We start from the raw sequence: 20,937 nt of genomic DNA, 5'->3' as shown, positions 1-20,937 counted from the left end.
GGAATGAGTTTACACCCACAGAGGGGAAAAAAAGAAATCACAGCACTTCTGTCAGTCTTGACTTTGCAGGTTATATCCTTTAAAGCTGTATTTGAGGTGTCTAACTGTAGAAATAAAAGTCTTTAACAATCATATGAAAGAAAATGTTACAATTTAAAAGTCTTTTAAAACATAGAATATGATCCAGGTATTTCTTCCTTATGTTATGTCTGCAAGATCAATACTGGGCTTAGAAAGCTATACAGTTATATGCAGGCCAGATTTTGGAATTCAAGACAAGCAGCACAAAATAACATCTGCACATTGTTTATGCATAAATGAAATTTAAATCCTGACTATAAATATTCATTAGGTACAATGACGTGTTAAAATACTTTTTTTTTAATATGTGTAGTACAGGAAGAGAAATATAATCATACTTCATAGACTTGTTACCGTGAAGTTTCACCTTGAAAATAATTATAAATCATCTGACATCATAAAACATGTACCTGATTCATTATCTTTGAACATATTCTGTGTACAGTTGTGGTCATGGAAGCACTCTGTTTGTAGAATGAACAGCCTAATGAAACTATACTGAGGACAAACCATTTTTCTCTTCTTATTTTCATGTGTCTGTATGTAGAGAACAACACTGCCTTATACTCCTAAGCAAACAAGTGCAAGCCATGACATATACTGAAAACCTCTTTTAAAAAAGTGAATGAAAAGTATAAAAATCTTTAAGAAGCTGTGTGTTTCTTAGATTAAGAAAAATAACATTAAGAAGTATTTTACTACAAGAAAGTTAAAATTTACTGTTTTAGATCACCCAGCTCAGTGTCCGTATAACTTGATGATCTGGCAAACACTGAGGGTAAGATCCCTGGGTATTCCAGAACTGTGCTTTATGCAGTTGAGGTGAGGGGGCCATATATGGCTTTCCATCAGCTTTCTGGCTTCCTAACCCTGGAGGCTGCTGGGCCCTGAACCAGCCTCAGGCATTAGTTACAGAAGCTTTAGGTCTGCTCTAAATTGTACCAGCAAATAATGACTCCAAGGAGCTGCTCCCCTGACCAGGATGGCAGGAGTACATCATGACCTGGCCTTGCCCAGCATGACTTTAGCCCACCTAGGAATGCCCCCTCGCCAGGAGCTACTGGTCTAGAATTTATGTCAGCCCTTAAGGCATCTTTAAGTCCTGAAGGGATTGAAAAAGGATTGAGGATCTAACCCGTATTCTTCAACCATACTTTACCATCAGACAAAGAACATGCTGCATCTTTTGATATGAAATGAAAGGCACTGTAGGAATTAAAGATCCTAGTATTATTCCTTGCACTCTGTTGCTATATTTCTACACGGAGTGTAGAAAACATCCAGATATCTATACGTGGGGCTACATTGTAGCTTTAGGCCACCACTTTTCTTGGAGGCATTGTTACCGCCTCTGTTTTCTTGGGTTTTAGGGAGGGAGAGTGTTGGTTTCTGACATTAGAATCTGAAGATAGTTCTAGCATTTCCAACATAAATGTATTTAGGATGGTTAGAACTTAAATAATATAATTGAAGTTTGTGTTGTATATGTTAATTGAAGGCAATTTCCTTTAGCTTTGTAACAATTACTCTTTTGGCCCAAGACCTCAATGCCAGAAGTTATTAATGACTCCCATATAGGTTATATAGGGCCTAATCCAAACCCATTGTCGTTAATGGAAAGACTGTGAATCACTGACTTCAGCTGGCTTTGGATCAGGACCATAATATGCAGGCAAAACAAATATACAGGGTAGTCAGCTCCTCTAGATAAATATTTGGATTTGGCAGAATTTAGCCTCCATTTTTTATAGCGTTAGTATAATTGTATGAATTTACAAGGATAAACTCAATTAATAGAATGCTTTCATTTCTAAAGTTTAGCTTACTGACACAATATAATCATCCCTCAAATAGGTAATTCCTCTAGTCTGTTTTTAAGATACTTACATTTCTAAAGCATTTCAAGTTTTTTGGGTGTCTGTTAGCTAATTAATAACTTTTGCTCCCTTATATTATTTGACTTGTTTGGCTAATGGCCTAGGTTTTATATGGAAAAAAATTATAAAGATGGGAATAAAAATTGAGTAGAACAAAATGATGCTAAAGCTTAGCACGTACATAGTGCTTCTTGCGGTACAAACACCAATTAAGCTTTACACCACCACTTTGAGGATGCAAGGATCATTTCATATGGGGAAACAGAATCAGAGAAGTGATGTAACTTACCCAAAGCCACAGAGCTACCCACTATCAGAAGCACAATGAGAACTCAGCTGTTATTGTGTTTTAGGCCTTTGAGACTTCCTCTTTGTATAGAGGAAAACCTACAACATTCATTTTTAACTGCTGTGTGGGTCCAGCTCCAAACCATTTATCAACTCACTACAATTATGCAGCATTACCTACTGCATCCAGTGTCAGGATTGTCATTGTTGATTTCTCCTAAATGGATGTGCTTTCCAGCACTAGCGTATAGCCTTCATTTTTTAATTACGTAACATCATAAAACTGCAGTGCATTGCAGAAGTACAATGTGCATGAAAAATCAATATGGGAGAAATTGCTCCCAGTGTAGAGGACCTGAGCCATGCCCTCAGCAACTGTTAAGCCCAGGGGCTGGCCTGCAGAAGGAAAAAGTTCAGGTAGAGTGGCTGTCTGGGGAGCATGTTATTAAGTGGGACTCTTTGCCAACTCTAAATAGGCTAGTGCTGAGTGGCTCTTGTGGATGGGTCTTGGGAAAGTCTGCTAGATCAGCACTTCACATAACCCCTCCTAGGAAGTCCTTTTCTAGCCAATATCAGCTGCAGCGGAGTTGCATTGTAACTGTATGGGCTACTCGTGGTTTGAGAGGTTAATTCCATGCCCCACAGCCATTTAATTCCCTGCATAATTCAAAGCCCACTTGGGTGTTATGTAGCAAGGGGTTCACTCTGTCATGCACGCACGCATGCTCCTACTGTACTTACACTTCATGCTGTAGTTGTATTGATGTGGTCACACTTTGTATAGTGTTATAGCTGGAGTGTTAGTGACAACTGTACTTAATGTTGCCTGCATGTTTCTGTTTTAAGTCCCTGTTTGCCTAAAAAAAGCAAATCATTCATAATTTTCAGAAAATGTCACCTGCCAAATTAAATTTTCCAAAACTGGGGACAGAATACCTTTTCAGGTACAGCCCTTTTATATTACTCCAGTGGCATAAAGGGTATAAAATGGCCTCATAGGGAATTCACCCAGAAAAAGGATGGTTTAGGACCAATGTAGGCAGTCCTCCTCCACAGCCCCTAGTGTGTGTAGAGGCATGCTGGAGATAGAGTGGCCCATAAGCAGCCTTGCAATCTCTGGGGCTGCTCTAGCTTGCTCCAGGGATTAGGCCTGTCCCCAGAGCAGACCAGGATTAGATTTAAGTATTATTCCTCCTATTCTAATTCTCAATTCAATTGTTCAGGACCACTTTAGGAGATTGAAGTCTGTGAATTCTTTGCTATTTCCCCTGATACCAAAATGATTTACACAAGTAACATAACACAAAGAACACAGGAATTGCCAGACTTTATCAGAACCCTGGTCCATCTAATCCGCATCCTGGCTCCAACAGTGACCACACCACTTGCTTCAGAGGAAGATGTAAGAAACCCAGAGTAGGTAGATGTGGGATAATCTGCCTCCCTGAAAGTCTTGTCCTTATCTTCAGTAGTTAGAAATTGGCTTAACCCTGAGACACAAGGATTTTAAGCAGAGTGAGTTTTAGGGGTAAGCGAGCAGGGCGGTAGTGCTGGGCCCCAACTTGTAGGGGGCACTACATCGCTGTGCCACTCTGCTAGTCTGATTGACTGGCTGGTTGGTTGTTCAGCCACTCCAGGGGCAGCTGAAGCACTGAAAACATTTACCACTGTCTGGCAAAACACTTAGGGCTGGCCCTGATTTTGTGCCTTCAAAAACCTCTTTGTTTGCATTAACTGTTACAATTCTGGCTACTCTGGTTATCCATTTAAGCATCCAATCCCTCTTTGAATCTTAACAAAATTCTTGCCCTCAGTGGCATCCTTGACAGTGAGTTCCTTTCTAGTTATACATTATAAAATATTTCCTTTTATTAGTGCTGAATGTGCCACTTTTCAATTTCAGTGAATGTCCAGGTGTTCTTGTGTTGTGAGATGGGGAGGACAGAAGCTCCCACTCATCATTTTATATAATTTTTATCATTTTCTCTCTTATTCATCTCCTTTCTCAACAATCCCAGTCTTTTCACACTCTCTTCATATGAGAGTGCATTCATTCAAACTAGAACTGGTTGTGAAATGTCATGGAAGGAATGATCTATTCCGGCAAGGTGGGTAATACTGAAGTGAATTGGCATAGAAAGGTTAAGGATATGTTGCCCGGTAGGAGGTATGATAGTAGCCACAGGCTCAATCCACTGACCCCTGTTACGTGCCACAGGGATATTAATCTTTTGTAATCCTGACCCATGTCAGGTGACTGGGACTAGGAAATAAAAAAACTCTCTTATCAGCACTTGTGTGTGTCAAACAATGATTAAATAATGTAGTAGAACTTTGCATTTCATCCTTTAGGATAATGTCAGGTCTAATTCAAGAACAGGATAACACTTCTGTTTTACATTCTAGTAATGCCAAAAATTTCCAGTTAGTGTTTTGGATATTAGCTAGTGTAGATTTCACAGCTATTGTTAAAGAATAATAAAATTTTAGAACATAACTTTAAATATTATTGGGGAAAGTGTTCTTTTGTGGTTATTGTTTTAGGGTAAAATGAGTGTATTGTTTCCTCATTTAAAAGAAAATAATTGTGGAGATTACAGTCTAAATTTCTTTTAGTGTCTAAGTCGAGTTGTTTGATTTAGAATTTCCGGTCAGAGTTATTGAAGGTGTGAAATGTGATGGACAAACAGAAAATAAGCATAGCTTTTGATTTGTGAATCATTGTTGCATTTCTTCACACTTTTTTATTACTCTGATTCACAATTTTAATAAATTAAACTGGCTATATGAAAGGCATATTTATAAAAACATGAAGGAAAATATGCTTTGCTCACCTGATTAAAATTCAGTTTAACTGGTTTCAACTAAACTAACAAGTTTTCTGGAAATTTTTTAGATTGATCTGTTGAATAACAGACTTAGATCCTGATCTTGAATTTCTTATGTACCCCAGATTTCCAGGGAAGTGAATGAGTGTATTTCTGCAATGAATGTACTCTATGGTTTAATTAATGTGCTAGCTTCCTAAATAACCATGTCATAACCACATGCAAAATTCCAAGACATGCTAAATTAAGTCCATAACAGTTCAGTGTTGCTTTTATTTCCTGAGGTGATAAAAAGAGCCTTCTTTTTATCAGTTACTAGAGACAACATGCACTGTTATGGGGGATTAATGAAAAAGTGAAAATCCTGGTGTGCATGTGCAATTTGACAATGTGTTGTTTGACAGTTATATTGCTGCAACCTCATTGTCTCTGGTGGAGTTGAATCAGTAACCTATAGCAGATGGTGGGCTTCTGTAATCATAACACTGTCAATTACCTATCCACATTGGAGAAAGAAAATAGGTGAGAAATCTCAAAAACTGCGCCCACATCTAATACAGCAACCTCTCTATTTCCGAGATAATACACGTGTGTCAATATAGGGTATTTCACTTATTTTCCTAATTCAGAAAGAATAAAAGGCTAAGATGTTTCATCAAGTAGATGTTATACACCTAAATAAATCAATGCTTATATGATCAGTAACACAATCCAGTATACACTTTTTTTCAACAATCAATTAGGTTATCTTGTTTTCCAAAGAGGAGACATTACACAATTTGGGGCCCAAGTTATTTGCAGTCTAATGCACACATGGATCACAGAACCAAATCTTTCATATTTAACATATTACTTTTATTTTAAAAATTACATAAAGCCCCTGATTCCATTGAAACAATGTGAGTTTTGCATTGACTTTAATGGGAGACGTACAAATGTAATGATGAATTATATAGCATTGTACACTTACTGCATTTCATCTATAGAAATAAAAAATATTTTACAAGCGTAAGCATCACCCCTATTTAATAGATGGGGAAAGTGAGGTACAGAGAGATTAAGTAATTTGCCCAAGGATAAAACACTGAGATCTTCAGGCCAAAGATCTCATCCTCGTACCAGACAGCACAGTGCTTATTACTGTGTTACTATACAAATAATATGCCATCTCATATATAGTTTGATTTTAGAGAGCCACTCTGTAGCCATGAAATTCTCTGTTCCCACTTATTCCCTGAAACCTTAATTATGGAACACACGGTATTGTTCTGTTTACTACTTGAAAAGCTTTTTGAAGTCTAGTTCAATACAGAAGTGTGTAATCCAGGGACAATATTTTGAATGATAAGTGCTTGTCTTTCTTTATATTGTGTGATTTGTGCAGGATGGTGTTTTAGGCAGAATTAGCTGGAATCTTGTTCTGCCATTTTAGAGACCTGGACTGTTTATGTAAAAACCAAATCAGAATAATATTACCCCAAAAAAGAAAGGAATAGAAAAGAAGAATCTTTTTCATTTAATGAATGGTCCTTCTTGGTCCTGTAAGGTTCTTAAAAAGATTATTTAAACTTTCTCCTAGCTGCTCCAGAGACATTATCAATTAACCATATGCCCCTCAAATACTATATAGCTGTAATTAAGCTAAATTACTATGTGGTGGTTTTCATTACACAATGACACACTTTTGTTAGAGACATAAAAAAAAGCTTAATGACAAGTCTAGACATCCCTGAAATCAGAGCAAAAGAACTTACTTTTCTTTTTTTTTTTAAAGAGAATTCAAAGCTTCAGTAGCATTTTTAGCTACAGAGATGCTCCACTCTCCCATATCCTGCAGGCTTGCTTTAGTAATAGCTTCCATGTGGAAGTCCTAAAAATATTCTGTAGCACAACTGCAGAAATAGAGACTATAAAAACTTTTCCCTTTTAAACTGTGAGTGAATTAAAGTGGTTGGCAAGTATTACAAGACTATATATATTCTATATAAAAATACTCTGAAGCATTACCACATTGCATAATATAAAAGCGTACACTGAAGCCCAATGTCACCCACTTCTTCCCACAGCTAAATCAATGCCTATTGGAAGTTGTCACCTTAACTGAAGGGCAGGAGTACTGAGTGTTCAACCAAAACATTCTTTCTCCACAATGTTTGTTAGACATTGAAGTGAATTAGGAGCCAATACAAATAAGCAAAACCAGAGTTTTATATAGTATGACTAAAAATCCTTTACCTTACCAGTTCCTCATCATTCAGACTCCTGATTCTTGTGATGTCATCATGATTTCCACTAGTCCTCTAGTTGTGAAATCTTTCAGGCTAGATGAAACCTGATTTTTTGAGGAAAAAAGAAGCTTTTAGGTCTCATAAAGAAGCAAAAAATGAGGAGTGGGACAGAAAACCAATGTTTTTTCCTTTGCAGGTCACCTTTACGGAGACATGGACATGTGCCAATCATAAGTTGGTATTGTGTATTGTATGAATAAAAACTAGGAGAACGCCTGTCTATATTTTATATAGCTAACAGGATAAGAGACTGTCTTTATTTGTGTCTTGTACAGTGCTGAGCATATCAAAGTTTAACAACCAGCAATAACCCATTTGACTCTGTGAATCCTAAAAAACATTTACCCAGGTCTTCTGATATTATATAAAACTGATTCTGCAGTAACCTACTGTGCCTGGAGTATGCTCAACACCCTATGGGGTAAATCCCACTACACTTGGGCAGCAAACAAGACTCACAATGCAGCAGAACCACTACAGTTCCATTATGTGGGCGGTAGGTAGACTTTGAAGAGGCAATGCAAGGGACTTCCCTGTGCACCACAGATTAGGTCTCTGAGGCAGTACATTGTGTGGCAGTACACATAGGAGCTGGAAGCAAGACAGGGCTGGGAGAGCAGAAAGAGTAAAGCCAGTAGGTCTGTAGCTATGTAGACCCATGGACTAAAATTCCTTTATTTGGAGGGGAAAGATGGGTCGCAACATGTTTCCACAGCTGACAGCTTCCACTATTGAAGTGGCCACTGAGTAGTTGCACTGGTGCTTCTTCACCTGCTAATGGTGAGGATTCTGCTCCCCCAGTGTTGGTCCAATAGGCAAAGACCATTTATCATCTATATGATTTTTTTATTACCATACCACAAAGATGTGCTGGGCATTGTACAGACATAGGAAGGCAGACCCTGCCCAACAGCTTACAAAAAAACAAAGAACCCTGTGTCTTTGTGCAGGGGACCAGAATTTAGTCCAGTTATTTAAAACAAAAGACTTTGTTATGGTGAAGTTTTTAATATAGATACATAAACTATGCCTGTCTCTGTGTGTGTGTGTAAAATGCATTTCCCTTTCTATTAACATTTGATATGGCTTTTGAGAAACAAGAACAGAACATTGTCAGTAAAATCTCCTCTGTTTAACATATTTTAAGTATGCAGCCTGCTTCTTCTTGTAACTTGGCCCACTGGCTGTGTCACATACACAGGGGTGGGCACAAGGGGGGACAAGCAGGGGCACAGGTCACCCCAAAAATTTCCATGTCCCTGCAGCCTAGGGAAGGAGGAAGCAGCAGGGTGCCTGGCTGCCAGCTGAGCTCCTCCACCCACAACCCCTACAGCTGCAACCTGCTGCTGGAGTTCCACGCGTTGCCTCTGCCTGCACCCCCTAACTTACCTCAGCAGGCAGTGTGCAAAGCAGGCAGCAGCTCTGGGACTCCAGCAACAGAGGAGAAGCAGCAGGCTGCAGCTGTAGGGGTCAGAGGAGGAGGAACTCAGCTGGCAGCTAGCCGCCCTACTGCTTCCTCTCTCCCTGGGCTGCAGGGACATGGAGAGTGCTGCTGTCAGGGGGAGCCACTGCCTCCTCACTGCTGGGCATTCCCGCCGAGGCGTCCCAAGAAATCTGGGAGGGTAACATGAACCTTTTTTATGTGTGTGTTTAATGTGCCCTTCCAAAAATGTTCATTTAAATTCCCCTGCACATACAGGTTCACCCCTACCAGCGTAAGCCAATAGTTCAACAACTAATAAACCCTCCATCCAAGTCCACACTCACTAATCGTTACCGGGGTTGCAGTACTCCTAACCCTTGTCAGGGATTGTTTCCACTTCACCTTTCTCAGTAGGTTGGTAGGGAAACCCAGGCCCACCCTCTCCACTGGGTTCTGGTCCAGAGACCCTTGAACAGCAGTAAAGGCCTGACTTCACATATCTGTTGCTGCCTTCCTCAACAACTTCCTATCTTGCCCTCTCTCAGGTCTTCTTCTCTTCCTGGTCTCCCAATATATCAACTCTGCTTCCATTAGGCCTCTTCCATCAGCTCACTGCAGAGCATCTTAGGCCTTTCTGTTAGCCAGCTGGTTCTGCTGAAGGAGGGTTTTCTCCATGCCCCTCCCAGGACAGTCCCTGACTCAGTCATCTTTCTGCTGCCTGTAGGCCCATCCACTAGCACCCAGAGTCCTGGGTGGACTTACTTTCTACAGCTCCTTGACAATTACCTTGGGCTGCCTTTCTTCAGTGCTAGTAGTATACCCCGTCACACACACATTATTTTCACCATTTAAGTGGTCTGTTTTATGTGAATTTCAATTAGCTTAGACAATTAAAATAGTACCTTTTGTTTCTAGTCAATTTCTGTGTGGGGTTTTTGTTTGCTTTCCTTTCTGGTTCTCCTGCACTATTTGGATGACTATGTTCCTGAAAAGCAGGAATGTCCCCACTTATAGGATTTACCTTGATGTTTGGTTTTTAAAACTGTATTTTTCAAGTGTTGAAACCCCCTGCAAACCCTGGCCATCACTGGCCATGTGAACTGGTGAAATTGACTGAGCCAATGCATGAAGAACCTCTAGGTCTGACTCGTATTGACACCTTACTTTCCCTCTTCCCTGAGGCCTTTGAGTGACCTCTCTTCCATACAAATCTCATCAAGCCACGCCATCACCTCCTATTTAGTCAATTCAATAGGGTAGCAGGGAAAGAGGGAGATTGCTTGACTGAGAAAAGGGTTGGGGGGACTCATTCTTCTCTCACCCTACTATGCATGCACCCTTGAAACACTGCAAAGTCATCCATTGCACATAGGTGACCAAATGTGTTGATTTTATAGGGACAGTCCCGCTATTTGGGACTGTCTTATGTAGGCGCCTGTTACTCCCCCACCCCTGCACCGATTTTTCACACGTGTTATCTGGTCACCCTAGTTGCACTCCCACCTCATGTCAGGTGTTCCAGCTTCCCTCTCTGCCCCCAGAAAGTCTATTTAGTTTAATCACTGTAACAATGCTGCAATGTGGAGTTACAAGTATTGCAACATGGAGTTGTCTGGGTTTGATTAAACAAAACAAAAACCTCTACATTTAAAAGAACAACAACACACGTGACAATTTCTATTGAGGTTTTGTTATACTAAGTAAAACAAAACTTTAATTTGAGGCATAAACTAGCTGACAGTGTCCTATAATATTCCCCAAAATCATGCTGATTCTAGATTTCTCAGTTCCAAAAGTTTCTGACTGAAACACTCAGGGTATGTCTACACTGTGATTAGACACCAGTGGCTGGCCCATGCCAGCTAACACTGGCTTGGGCTGAGAGGTTGTTTAATTGCGGCATAAACTTCTGCTGGGACCCTCCTATCTTGCAGGCTCCTAGATCTGCACGGTCCTAGATTTGCACGGCAATTAAACAGCCCCTTAGCCCAAGCCTCACGAGCCCGAGTCAGCTGGCACAAGTCAACTGCAGGTTTTTAGCAACATACCCGAAGAGTCAAACTTTTAACGAACCTACAAAAGTGTTCCTGCAAATTGTGTAGGAACATTGGTTTCCACACACAACCCACATTTGCTCATGAAAGTGGTTGGCTGAGTGCAAAATACCTGATCTGCACTCTTACATGTGTGGATTGGGGGGTTTTTAAAGCACAAACATGAACTCATTTCAGATCCCCTTCCACCCACTCACCTTAATTGCTAGTAGATGAGGTTTTGTTTAACTTCAGTTTGTAAGAATGATTATCAGCATAACTTCAATACAGTGTAAATCTATATGTATGCTCAAAAAGACTTTCACTGAGTTTACTTAGTCTGAGGTAATGCCCTTTTCATGATCTTGCATTGTTCTTTTTGTGTGTTACTCCCTTTCACTGTTAAAACTCATCGTGTCCTTGTTTATTGTAATGCACCTCTGAAGAGACTAATTGCTGTTACTCGACAAGTAAATCACGTGCTTTACTACACAGATGCTACGGGACTTTAGTGAATCTAAATAGATCAAAGTAATGTTGCTATGGAAATACAATGCTGTGAGGTAAATACAAATTTTCTACTTAACAGTTTATGGTGGTAACACAGATTAATGAAGCTGCAATCAGCAAACAACCTTTTTTTTACTGTCTAGAACCATTTACTGAAAATTAGAAGAAAGTGAAAGCAGGAATATTTTGTTAATAGTTTAATATCTCCTTGTATTATAGAGCACAAATATAATGATATACTATCACATAGCACTGTAGACTCACAGCAATTTTCATCCACAGATCTAACAACATATTACAAAAATATCATCCCTGTTTTATAGATGGGGAAACTGAGGTGAATCATACAGTTCAAGTTCACAGAGTGAGTCACTGGGATAGCCTGGAACAGACCTCTCCCTGGTCTCTTTATTTTCATGGTAGCTGTTGACTGTTAAATGACAGAGTTAGTATGTAGAAGGTAGAGTTAGGGTATTTGCAATACATGGTAATTACAATGTGTATATAATTGTTTCTGTCTTTTAATTCAGAGCACAGCTTTCATGGTAATTAACTTTGGACCTACAGTACCAAGGCATTGTTTCTACAAGAAAAATTGAACTGATTAAACTAAATCAGTGAGAAATCAACTTAAGTCAAATCAGTATACAGTACCCTTAAAGTGAAATGAGTGCCCACATAAGGGGACTGCACTGATGTAACTAAATCAGTTTCAAAATCAATTTAGTTAAATTGGAACAATTTTCACATGTAGACAAGGCCTGAGTATAACTATCAAGTAGTCTACAATTACAAGTAACCATTACCCTACATTCTGAAAATACAGGGGCTCAGATGCTCCTTTCACTTACTCTGATTGAAGTTTCACTAGTAAAAACAAAACAAAAAAAATGGTGTAAACAAGAGGGGAGTCAGGCCCAGGGTATTTACCAAGTAAGTGACTGATTTTGCAATCATGGCATAAGCTCAGAAGGCCAGGAACCCAATCTGTACATGACAGTTGGACCAGATCATAAGGAGGGAAGGAAGGCAACTACACATGATGCAGAAGCTTAAAGAGCAAAGCAGGTAGCTCTGGTTGAGAAAAAGCTAATGACCTCCTTCATAAAGAAGGGAGTCTGGCTGTCCAGTGTCTTTATGCTGAAAAAGAGAGACTTTTTTTTTTTTTTGCATCAATAGAAATAAAATTTTTTTCTAATTTGTGGCAAGAGATCTATGATTTCACACTCAGACAACTAAAAAACAGCTAAATAGATTTTGACCAAATTTTCCACCCAGAAAAATGGGATAAGATGAAGCCTTGACATTTTCAATCCAAACTGTGGCCGGCTGTTTTTGAGAACGCCATGGGCATGTGAAACCAAGGTCCTGCCGAAAGTCTGCCTGTAACCTTAGCTGTAGCATTCCTTACCCACAAATGCTATAGTAATATTTCATGAGAAATAATCAAAAATATTCACTGACATATCCTTAAAGGTCTGTTGCTTCCCACTTTTCCTATAGAGAGAGCTAAACTATGATTTTCACCATATTAACCGGATTGTTTCAGAAGCCCATTTCTGCCCACCCCTACTTGATTTTATTTTTGTTATATTTACTGTGTGCTACTACTGTATTGTTGTTCTCATCAAGCACTTCAGTGCTATGCTGTGAGTGCTTCTTCACTGAGACTAGGTCTCAACCATTAGAAGAAGCTGAGTTTTTATCATGGAATATATTAACAAGAATTAAGTATCCTGATGTAAAATCATAATGGAGACAAAGCCCTGTAGCTTAACTGCAAGGTAAACTAGGTGAGCACAGCCACATGTAGGGATATGATGAGGTCCTTACCTACTTATCTCATGGTAAATAAGTGCCTCTACTCCATGTAGGATTTCACAGCAAGATAACTATCACACGTTTATTATCTCACTGTAGAAAACTGCACTGTTGTGTCAATGAAGACAAAGTCTAAGAAAAAGTGTGGTCTTACCTCAAGTTAGCTAATACACAGTAACTAACACAGGGTAAAATCTGAGGGAAAATTAGGGGGTTTGTCATTTTCACATGGTAACAAGTTGAGGTAAAGAATACGGCAGAGTCTAAGTTTTACCTTGACTTGTTAACTTGTGTTAAAACTACAACTGCCTTGTCTCCACTGGGATTCTACCTTGTGCTAGTTGCCACAAGTTAGCTATCATGAGGTAAACACACACCTTTTCTTTGTCATGAAGACAAGGCTTAAGAGTTAAAATGAGAAGATGTAAATCTAGAGCCCCTTAAATAAGACACTACAATTCTACCTTTTGTACATAATTTTCAAAGGCTGGAGATTTCTTTTTGATGAAAATTTTCTCAAGACACAAAAGTAAAAAGGTATATCTTCCACCCACTTCCACCTATACATCATTCTCTCTTTGTCTCTGAAATGGAAGATGCAGCCCTTGATTCCTAAAATTTCTCTTTCCATTCCTGCAAGACAGGAATATCTTTCTTAAAGAAACTCAGTTATTCAACAGAATTCACAGTGCACTACAGGTATACATGCACACCCCTGACCTCAGTAGGACAGGTGGAATTTTCAAGCTTCAGGACTGTACAATATTAGAATCCTTCAATCTGCTGTAGAAAGTAAAGATTTTATTTTTAGAGCAGCACACATGCTAGGTTCTCCACTGTACTTGTTCTCAAAGTTTGTGTGTGGTTCAATAGTTGTGTGACCATGTTCTAACCTCTCAGAATGATCTAACATGCAAAGTCGCCTAATGTTTTTCTCATGCTTCAGACTTCAAAATCTCAGCATCTATTATGCTAACAATAACTCCCTAGAGATGTTACCATTGTGTTTTAAAACAGAATGATTAATAATTCCCTCAGAGATGGTTTTTCTTCTCAGTCATGAGAGTTGATGCTCTCTCTTCAATTTTCACTTTTTGTTCAGATGACAAGCTACATTCAAGGGTCTCATGCGGAGAAGTTTTGTAAACAATTTTTTAAAATGTGGTTAGTTGGGTTATCCCATGTCATGAAATAAGAGTCAATAGACTAACTATATAGGATTAGGGAAAAGCTGCTTCATACTATGACTTAGATAATTTGATTTTTCCCTTCTAGTACCTACATGCAAATGGGATTGTTCACCGTGATTTGAAGCCAGAGAATCTACTCTATGCAACACCAGAACCAGATGCACCATTAAAAATAGGTGAGCAGCACTAATTATACACTTCCCATCCTTCCCTGAGCTGCACTAACTATACACTTCCCATCCTTCCCTTGGATTGGTGCAGTTCACATGCATCTCCTCTCTTTTCTCCATCATTTTATTCTATTTTAGCAAAGACACCCATTCTTAATACAGCAGCACAGCTGTGTCTTGTGCTTTAAAGATAAATATAAAAACAAATCACTGCCCTGAGTAATTTACAGTCTGAATTAGATATAACACCTCAAGAGATGACAAACAGAAGAAGGATGGGGTTTGGGAGGGTGAAGGTCATGGCAGGGAAGATCATGAGATCAGATTCTAGCTACGTGTCACTTGTTAGTTCCTTTTTTGTCAGACAATATATTAAAATTTCAGGACAAACATGAAAGAGAGGGCAAAGTTGGAGGTAAGCAATGGAAAGCAAGCCAAAAGGAGTGAGTTTGAGGAGGAGTTTGAAGGAAGAGAGGCAGGTTGTATGAGACAGATTAGAGAAGATATTCCAGACACAGGTGGCAGCATGAAAAAAGGTGGGAGGAGACCAGACAAGCTACAAGCTGACCTGAATTGGCAGAATTTATGGCACAAACCAAAGAGTAAAGAGCATTGGCTTTCTAGCAGTGCTGAGCACTTGCCACTGCAGCTGGAGTCAGTAGGAGCATCGGGTGTGCAGTACCTTTGAAAAATCAGACCATAAGAATATTCACCACTTTAATGTAGGGAATCCACAGTGTGTGTGTGTGCCAGTTTATGGCAGCGCAGTGCAGCCGGAACATGATAAAGCAGAAAGCAACAGGATGCTAACTGATGCGCCATGTAGGCTGTGGCATTGCTGAATTGTGATAACATATTCTAAAGAGAGAGAATCTCTGAGAGCTTATGGTAAAGAAACATCTCTTCCTAATTATGTTTTACATTATATCCCAGGGTGCTGAGATTAGCATTCAAACACACACTCATTTTAAAGGCTGTATTTCATTACTTTCTGATTGAAAAGAATGCTTTGTTTAAAAAGATGATTTGATTTATAATGAATAATGCTGGTGGTCAGCCTATTTCTGTTTATCTGAGTAAAGAAAAGTAATAAGTGATAAACTGTTATAGAAAAGTGAACCTTTGAGGGTATCTCTACACTGCAGTCAGAGGTGTAATGGTGGCTTGAGTAGGCATACCAATGATAACTTTAATCTCGCTAGCACAACTGAAAATAGCAGTGAAGATGCAGTGGAATAGGCATCAGCAGGGGCTAGCAATGCAGATATGTACTCAGAGTCCCAGGCAGGCTTGTACAGCCCATGAAATCTACTACATTGGCATTTTCAAAGCACAGTATCAGCTGTTGTCGTCTTGTTCTGAGCTCAGAGTATTCACTTTTCATGTTAAACAAGAGCAGACAAACAAACTATATTCTGAAGTTTTGAAGGCAGAATGTCATCATCCAAATTGGAATTTGAACAAGATACTAAGGTCATTCTTAGAAAAAACAAAGAAACAAACAAACAACTACAAGTGGTTAGCTCTTCAGTTCTGATCTCATTTGAAAGATGGGACATGCAAGTGCCACCTATGACACCATGCTGGCTCCTGATGGCTCAGTATTTATTCAGGGAGGAGGGTGCCACATGCTGAGTCACTAAACCCCCTTCCGGCAAAACCTGGGGTTTCCTTGGAAATCTGCTATTGAAATACTATCCAGAGGCATGATCCAAGGTGCTAAGTGCTCTGGCCCTGATCCAGCAAGTCACATAAACAGAGGTGTAACTTCGAGCACACAAGTAGTTCTATTTAAAACAATGGGGTAATTCACATGCTTAAAGTTAAGTACTTGCTTACATGCTTTTCTGGATTGTAGCTGTTAGGCTCAGTTCCTTATAGGATCAAATCCCCGGCCACTCCCCACTTAGTTGATAAGATCTGAAAAAGTCAAAGTCCAAAGTGGTAGCACTCCAGCCCAATGCATCCAGTGTCATTCCTAGAAAGAGTACTGCCAGGGCCAGTGTTTTTTTGAGTGACATCAGAAAAAAGTTATTGTCCTTCTGTTTTACAGGAGAATCGGGTCATCAGAATTTCTGACCTGCCAGTAGGTGGGTGATGTGTTTCAGAACCGAAAGACACACGTTTCTCTAACAATACAAAACCATCCATTTGGAAAATAATTTATCTTCCAAAGCACCCATTGAAGTTAGTACATCAGCAGAATGAAGGCCATATTTTCATGAAAATAGTCCGCAAAACTGATAAGAGGTATATAAAATATACCTTCTCCAGTTTTTAAACGCCTTCTATTTTGTATTTATTTCCCCCCATTCCATGCTCTGTTCAGAAATTCTGAATACATGATTGAGTCTTCATCTGATTCTTCACTGCTGGCTACTGTATGTTCCACCATCATTGGGGCAGCTAGCACAAGTTGTACTTTAAAAATATTTTGGTGATCTTAAAGCAAGAGGAATTAATTCATCAACACAAATTTTGCTTCTGTATAATTTTGTTTCCGTGCAATTATCCTGAAGTAATTTTTGTTCCTTAAAATGACAGTGATTTTCCTTAAATATAGTGTTCTCAAAAAGAGAAGTGAAGTGAAAAGAAAAGTGATTCCCCCTGTTGAATCTATGCTCACTTTACACAGTCACAAACATACAATAAAAACCTTTATTTTATGTTTCTACAAATCTTGACAGCTGATTTTGGGCTTTCCAAGATCGTGGAAGATCAAGTGACCATGAAGACAGTTTGTGGAACTCCAGGGTACTGTGGTATGTTCTTTATTACTTATAATACATTGGACTTAGACTTTGATTCAAAGACTACTTAAATTTTCCTGGTTCTGTGGATGGCAAATGATAGTTTCTTAAGATTGACAAGGCCCCTGAACAGCTTAAATCAAAAACTAGAATTCAGAAATTGGCATCAGTGTTAACTTTTTAAAAACAAACACACTCTAAAGCTCCAAGCCACACTAACCAATATTCCAGTGCATTTTCTAATATAAGTTCATAATTTACATGAAAGTACTCTGACGTTAAATATACAATAATACTCTAATTATACAAATATGATCAATATCCATGTCAAATTACTGAGATAATGGATTATACTGGCATGCAAGGCATAATGGCAACTTCATTAGTGTGACTGGATAGGGCCCATCATAATGTTTATTATGGATATTCCAAAATTAAGTGTAGTAGAAACTAGCTTAGGGTGACCTGTTTGGGTTTTTTTTGTTTGTTTTTAAATAAAGACCAAATTATCTATTTTAATATTATCACTAAGGAAAGAGGGATAGCTTAAGGTCCTAAGAAAGCAAGGCACTTAAGCACGTGCATAGCTTTATCACATGCTACAGTCTTCACCAGTGACTGAGTCCTGAAAGAAAGACGTGCCTAAACACCCTACCAGAAGTACCAGAACACCAAAAAAAATGCTGGACTGGAGTTCCAGAATGTTCCAGCACGACTTGAGCCCTGGTCTCCTGACTTAAAAAGAGGTGCTTAAGTGCAGTGCAGAATTGGGACCGATACAATTGATAACTGTGTGGGCAATATCAGGGAGCTTCCTACTGTGACTGTGGACTGGATCATCAGCCTGGGATAAACAAGCAGCCACACCCACTTCTCAAACAGCCACACCCAGTTCGTAGCCCTTTTCCCAGGGATCTTTTTTATTCTATACCACTAAAATATAGTGGAGCAATTTGAAAAAAAGCAACAGTCCTGTTTTCAAGTGAAAACTGAGCTTGTGGGGTGTTCTGGCCTCCGACAGCTTAATGAGCTGGACCTTCCCCAGCCTACGAGTGTCCACTCACAGGCTAGCCTGTCCTCTCACAGTCTTCTGCTACAGCCACAGAAGAGTGTACTCCAAGTCCTTTTCCCGGTTCTAAGCAGCCTCATGGAGCTGGGGCCCTTCTTTATATCCCCTGGCTGGGACTCATGAGACCCAATCACTAGATGCTGTTAGCTGTCAGGTGATTCCCAACACCTGCCTGCTGAGCTTCTTTCCAAAAAAGGGTCAGCTGCTCCCAAACCCTCATGGCCTTAAAGGAGCAGACAGCCCTGTTACAGGGGGATTTAGGCAACTTGAAAGATTGGAGTGGGAGTACTTGTCACTTTGAGAGGTGTGCAAGGGCCGGGACCTTTTCATAGTCAATTTTTTACCAAAACAAAAGAAGAATAAAATAACGTGGTTGCTTCAGATGTAGCATTATGGTTAGTCTCAGTTAATAGCATAAATTTCTATAACTTCTATTAGTGCACTGTAAATACCTTACGTAGACAGACAGAACAGTGTATGCCATTTTAAAAGTACATTTAGAATGTAACCTGTTTGTGGCAGGGACCATGTTTTCCCATCTCTGTATGTTGTCTAACACAAAATGGCCCTGATTTTACTCAGGACATTTAGGCAATACAAATAATACATTAAAGCTGTCTAAATTGTTGTTATTTATGTGCCTGTTTTTCAGTCTTTATCAAACTTTTACAAACAATATTTGTCATTCATGGGTTTGGCCAGCTCCACGCTTTGTGATTACTAGTCGTATTGAAAACTCCTATATCCCTCTGTAGCCCCTTCCTACCATAAATTACAGCTGTCAGGGTTACAGAAGCCTGCTCAAAATCTCAGACATAAAAGTTTTATCTTCTTGTAATTTTAATGACAGAACCACATTCAGCCACTGAGAATACGTCTTCACTGCAGTTGGGAGCATGCCTACGAGTCTGGGTAGACAGACATGCACTAGCTCCACTCAGACTAGTGTGCTAAAATTAGCAGTATGGATGTTGCGGCACCGACAGAGGCTCAGTCTAGCCACCTGAGCTTGAACCCTCCTGACTCCAAGCTCTGCTGGCTAGCCTGAGCCTCCACCGGTGCAGCAACATCCACACTCAGCTAGCTTGAGCCAAGCTAGTGCAAACCTGTGTTCCTGGGCTAGGACGCATGCTACACAATGTCCATGATTTGCATACACAGGTACAGCAGTTATGCATACAAATTGAGTGCTTGCTTGCACAACAACATCTAGCTGGTCATTTATTTGCATAAATGCCTAATATGCATGTGCAGTCATAATAACTGCATGAACAAATTAGGTGTGTGATTATACATGTAACTTTGGATGCCATACTTGGCTTCTTACTGGAGCCCATAAAGTATAATACATAGCAGCTACAACTTTTATTGTTTAACTGGTTGAGAAATTAACTTTAATATTTGTGTTGTTTTTATGTTATGACACTGGACAACCCTTGACCAAAGTTCTCTTAAGGCCTTAATGATACTGTTTTATCTTGCATTGATCATGGGCACTAAGCATGCATTTTATAAAACTCGTCATGTATGAGCTATATTGTTCAGGTATGTTTCATCACAAAAGTCTACATTTTCCAAAAGTTAAAGTTGACTTGGTAAAATGTGCATCCCATATTTTTGCATACAAAATAGGTAATTGCATGTGCAGGCAATTATTTGCATGTGTAATTACTGATTTGCATGTAAAAATACAGATGCACCCATATTTTCCCCTTTGCTGAAGTCAGCCTCTATTGTCTGAAAATGTGGCCCTAATTACTGAATTCAAAGGAAAGGTGGGTTCTGACATGAAAGAAGCCCATTCTTCAGATGATTGATCCTGAATTCATGGAAGTCAGTGACAAAGCTACTATTGACTTTCGTTTTGCAGGAATAGGCCCAAACTGAATACGCCATTTGCAAGTAGAGTTTAATTAAACTGCTTAAATATTACATTATAATTATTAAATGGCAAATCTTTGCAATAATATAAAATATAATGTGAAAATAATATATTACTGCTTGCAACACCTGCTTTTAATGTAACTTTACATATTTTAAACTATATGTAGTGGGTTTTCATATTAGAGTATACAACATTTCAGTAAAAGGAAATAAATCATAATACATTCACATGCCACAAGCCTGAGGCTTTTAATAACAGAAACCACCACTAACTTGAATATAAAAGAAAAACCATAGACCTGAAAATTAAACAAAATCACAGAGAATCATAATCAGACAAAAATAGGCTACCAAGTAGAAGGATGAGGTCCTGATGAACTGAATCAGGAAACTATAATGCTAATAGTTCATGAATAATGAAGTGCTGAACATAGCATGTCCACTGCTTTGGGGAGAAAATAAGTCATCCACAAAATTAACACAACTGACTGTAATTTCCTATGCTTAATATGTAACAAAAAGTGTAACCATACATTTTTAGCTGTCTTATATCCCAAACACAGATAACACACTGTGTACAAGCAGAAAGAACAAAATATAAACCCATCCTGCACCAAAAAGAGGGAGTAAAACTGTTCAATTAAAGAAAAAGAAATGTAATACTAATCTTGGAAAAAAAGTTAATTGTAGCAGTTAGCGTCCAGTAAGTCTTACCATCAGGGCCT

At 39.1% G+C, this 20,937-nt stretch overlaps 1 protein-coding gene across 3 annotated transcripts in view; it reads left to right on the top strand.

Moving 5' to 3' along the window:
* CAMK4 (calcium/calmodulin dependent protein kinase IV) overlaps positions 1-20,937 on the top strand; it is a 279,841-nt gene that overhangs the window by 231,438 nt on the left and 27,466 nt on the right. For all 3 annotated transcript variants that reach the window (XM_067568492.1, XM_067568491.1, XM_067568493.1), the window contains 2 exons: positions 14,425-14,515; positions 17,197-17,271. In XM_067568492.1, coding sequence (XP_067424593.1) covers positions 14,425-14,515; positions 17,197-17,271 — 166 coding nt within the window. The remainder of the gene's footprint in view (positions 1-14,424; positions 14,516-17,196; positions 17,272-20,937) is intronic.

Source organism: Emydura macquarii, unplaced genomic scaffold (genome assembly GCF_026122565.2).
Source record: "Emydura macquarii macquarii isolate MOO-44397 ecotype Brisbane River unplaced genomic scaffold, CSIRO-AGI_Emac_v2 contig_2897, whole genome shotgun sequence".
Classification (NCBI taxonomy): Eukaryota; Metazoa; Chordata; order Testudines; family Chelidae; genus Emydura; species Emydura macquarii.
The sequence above is the reverse complement of the archived record's forward strand: the minus strand, read 5'-3'. Positions and strand labels throughout refer to the sequence as shown.